General features: G+C 47.3%; 1 protein-coding gene across 2 annotated transcripts; it reads left to right on the plus strand.

The window, feature by feature from the left end:
* Positions 1–732: 732 nt before the first annotated feature.
* On the plus strand, positions 733–3,659 carry LOC123110532 (uncharacterized). Of its 2 annotated transcripts, none has more exons than XM_044531082.1 (6): positions 733–845; positions 1,890–2,236; positions 2,354–2,624; positions 2,724–2,828; positions 2,932–3,077; positions 3,200–3,659. In XM_044531082.1, exons 2-6 carry the CDS (start codon positions 1,890–1,892, stop codon positions 3,297–3,299), a joined length of 969 nt encoding a protein of 322 aa, XP_044387017.1. In that variant the 5' UTR covers positions 733–845; the 3' UTR covers positions 3,300–3,659. The 2 variants fall into 2 exon arrangements, with proteins under 2 accessions (XP_044387017.1, XP_044387011.1); XM_044531076.1 differs by lacking the exon at positions 733–845 and adding an exon at positions 873–1,169.
* Positions 3,660–4,055: the final 396 nt, after the last annotated feature.

The following is a 4,055-nucleotide window of genomic DNA, read 5'->3' on the forward strand; positions in this document are numbered from 1 at the left end:
TCACACGTGTATCATTGTTTCCGGTTAATACAATTCTAGCATGAATAATAAACATTTATCATGATATGAGGAAATAAATAATAACTTTATTATTGCCTCTAGGGCATATTTCCTTCAAATCCGCGGCGAGCCTCCTGAAGCGATCCACGTGGCGAGAGTTTTGGATGGGGCCACTCAGTCGGACGTCTACATGGCGCATGTTCGAAAGCCCGCAAACCTCCAACCATTTTGCTTCTGGTTTGCGGGATTTTGAACGTCCGGACTTCGGACATGATGTTGGATGACAAAAAGTGTCCGAACCGGGCAGTTGAAAACATTTAGTGATTTTTTGGTGCAGGCCATTGGAGGCAATTGTTGGCGCTGTTTTTTATACCATATAAAGTGACCCAAACGACATCACCCACCAGATGCTTGGTATGTTCGAGGGCTGAGCGGAAATAGTAGTTAGGCAGGGGTGTTTCCCGGGTACGGTGGCATATTACGTGGGAGGATAGAGCGCATTATATTTGAGCAAAGGATCCTTAGGCCAACGTGGCGCAGCGGCAGCCTTGATTTAGATAAGCACCCTCTCCAGCCACAAGTTTCCGCCTCCACTCAACCTTTTGCTTGGCCCAGCGGCTCACACCTCACCAGCCCGGGCCCACCGCAGCACTGACCCGCGGGCCCCAGCCGCTCCTCTGGCCCGCCTGTCATTGTGTCGCTTTGGTCGTTAAGTAGAGGAATCCCCTCCTCATCTTCTCTTCTCCCCGTCCACCACAATTTTTAAGCAGCAGCCGCCTAGACGCTTCCTTCCGCGCATCCACAAGAACAGCTCCCCTCCCCCCACCCAGGAGAAGACAGAAAAGGTTTGTGCGTTGCTGATTTACTCATCTCTTCTTCCTCTGTTGATTTGTTCTCCGCTCAATTGCTCTGTGCTCTGTGCTCTCCCCATAAGATTTCGTCCGTAAGGATAGTTCCCCCTTTTTAACCTCTGCCGGTAGCTAGCTAGCTTTGTCCCTCATATGGAATAGTTGCCAGGAACGGGGAACGAGGCAGCGTTCCTCGAACCGGGTTCGTCGATCCGGATCGAGGGTCGGTGTCAACGTGGGGAACGCCACGAGTCGATAACATTCAGCGAACCAAAGCAACGACAGTGGATCTCGATTCCAACTCGCCATCGCCAGCAACAGGTAACGGAAGGGAAGGATTGATTGATTCATGGAGATGCTAAGATTTACCCGTCCAAGAGTCCATGGCTTCCACCTTCCCCCGGCCTGAACGTGGCGCCGGCGGGCCGCTGCCCAGAGTCCCATATTCCGCCGCCGCTGCACCGCACCTAAAAGCCGGGCTCCGTGCAGCCGACCACGCGAGCCGCCACGGCGGACGGCATCGTTGCGGAGGTTGTGCCGAAGTGCCGAACCAGTGGCCTCTTCTGGTCAATGCTTACCCCGATCTGCCGTGAATTGATATGTTGATGCTTTACACTTTCCCTTTATAATTTCTATTGTGATTTTTTTTAGCCATGTAGTATGCCTAACGCAGATAACGGACTTAACTACGTGGCTACGATTAAGCCGGGGGATTAACTCGCGGTTAGAGTATAATATGCTACGAGTAGCAGCAACCAGCGGGTACTGTAAAAAAGTTCTGCCTTTTGCTTAGCTTTATTAAAAGAAACGGAAATCATTTTTGATGCTTAGATTTGATTACTTGTCCCTTTTTTTTTCTCGAATACGCACGAGTGACTTATCCCTTTTTGCTCGGCTATTTGCAAACTGGTTAACCCCTGAATTGAAAGAGATCCTGAATCGATGAATTATAACTCTAGTAGTCACCTATGAATACAAAATTTGCTTGTCTGACATGCATGTAGTTTGGTTGATGTTCTAATAGTGTCATACCTCTTCCAGATGAGTAGCATGTCGTGTTATACCCTGGCAGAAGGTGGAAGCATCTTCCCATCTGGCGACGAACTCGGTGGGAATCAAAAGACAGAGCAAGGAAATTACTGGATACAATGGAATTCAAGGCTATCTGATGATTTGAACACAACAAGCCTATACTCAGACGAGCATGAGAATGGCATCGAGCAATGTTTCGACGACGCCGATGAACATGAGAGGAGCAGCCAACAGGAGAGGTCGTCAGCATGTGCCAGAGTTTCTTCAGGTTGCAGCACAGGGCCTTCAGAAGAACAATCTGAGGGGCCAGCGCCGTTGGAACTACAGCACTCCAAGGAAACAAACGACATCTTCTTGTATGTACCAACACTAGTGCCGTGCTTTACTAAAGGCTCATATAGAAAGTAATGTGCGAGTGATCGCCGTAGATCTTATGCATGGTTGTAAGCCCATTTGTCCAAAAACTTTTTCAGGAGTCAATTTTCGGATGATGAAATGAGGATGATGGATGCGCCGTTTCAGGCACTTGATATGTTCCCTGGCTCCATGCACAGGCTGTTGTCCTATGAGAACATGCTGAGTGGAGTATTGACTGATTCTCAAAATCAAGAAGCAAATCCAGGTCATAATGAAATGGACACCATGGATACTTGCGGCTTTCCTTTGTTCAGCCATGACTTGCAAAATGATCCTAGCAGCGCTGATGGCAGCTTACAAACACTGCTGAGTGCCTCCCAGGACAAGGTATAATCCTGCTCCAGTACAGATGATTGTTTGTTCAAGCATCTATAGTTACTGAATAAAATACTTATCTGGCTTAAACTAAATTTTGTTAAATTGCAGGCTGAGGTGAGCACCATGAAGAGGAGCAGATCAGTGCCCGATATAGAGAGCTCCTCCAACGGGGAAGTAGCAGTGCTTGAGGAACTTGAAGATGTCATGTTTCAGGTATGTTCACCGGAAGAGGGGTAACCATTTTGGCATGTCCAGTTTGTTCATGTAACCTTTGCATCTTTACATGTCTGTAACTATGAAACATCTGCTTTTGCAGCTGACAAAGAAGACACGTGTATGCCTCCGTGACGCTTTCTACAGGCTGGCTGAAAGCTCAGAAGCGCAGTGCACTGCTGTAAATGGAGCAACACTAACGTGCTCAAACGAGCAAAGTTTTCAGCAATCAGAGGGCACCGAATCTAGGTACATAGTCTGGAGCAATTGTAGAATGTTCACCATATGCTATGTCTCCTGATAGTATGGTCCCGTTTTTCTGTAGTGTGGATGTGTTGCTAATCCTAATGGTTTTCACTGGACAATTTCAGCACCTCGACATCAGACCGTGCAGAACGGGAGACGAACGCGATAGACAGAACCGTGGCAATCCTCGCGTTCAAGCCGGCTTGCTCAGCTGCATGGGAATGAATGCTGCGCCGATGATCCAAAGTCATCCATGCCTGGCTGGATCATCAAAGGTGAAGGAGGAGGCTTAGCGTTTGGAAGTAATTCCATCCGCAGCCTCGCCATTTTGCTTCATGCAGAGATGTAAATGTACTACATAGGTTGCTAGGACATTTTGTTCTGAGCTTGCAAGTAGAGAGAGCCAGCATGGTACAGGCTGATCATGTATAATGACTTGATCTCTTTATCATTTTTTGCCGGCAAAAGAATGATGATATATGTACTGTTAGTTATACTTGGTATCACTATGCACAACATTTTGGATTCCAAATGTTGATGCTCGTTTCGGTTTGAAATGGCATAATGATCCGGATAAGCCAGCAACTGCTGCATATGTGTGCAAACCTAAGATTTTTGGAGGTTTTGGAATCACCAACCCTGTTGCCATGTACTCCACTATTCAGTTGATAAATCTCTGAATCAGTTGATAAATCTCAGAAATAGCCCTGATCGTGAAGATGCTGATCATTTTCTCGTGGGATGCTCGGTGATCCTTTGCTTGTGTGACGCCTTGAACACACCCATCGGTTACTGGCCATTACTCCTGGCAGAATCCAGATTGGTCCTGCAGATCAATACTAGTCTTTCCTGCGCACTTTGTCCTCGCTTGTACGCATCTGGAATCAACTTCGCAGTCGGTCACTCATCATGAAATTGCTTCATGTTGAGCATGTTTAATTTTGGCGTTCTCCTGAATGGACGCTGGTAAAGAAGAAATTC

The sequence above is a fragment of the Triticum aestivum genome, chromosome 1B (assembly GCF_018294505.1).
Source record: "Triticum aestivum cultivar Chinese Spring chromosome 1B, IWGSC CS RefSeq v2.1, whole genome shotgun sequence".
Taxonomy (NCBI): domain Eukaryota; kingdom Viridiplantae; phylum Streptophyta; class Magnoliopsida; order Poales; family Poaceae; genus Triticum; species Triticum aestivum.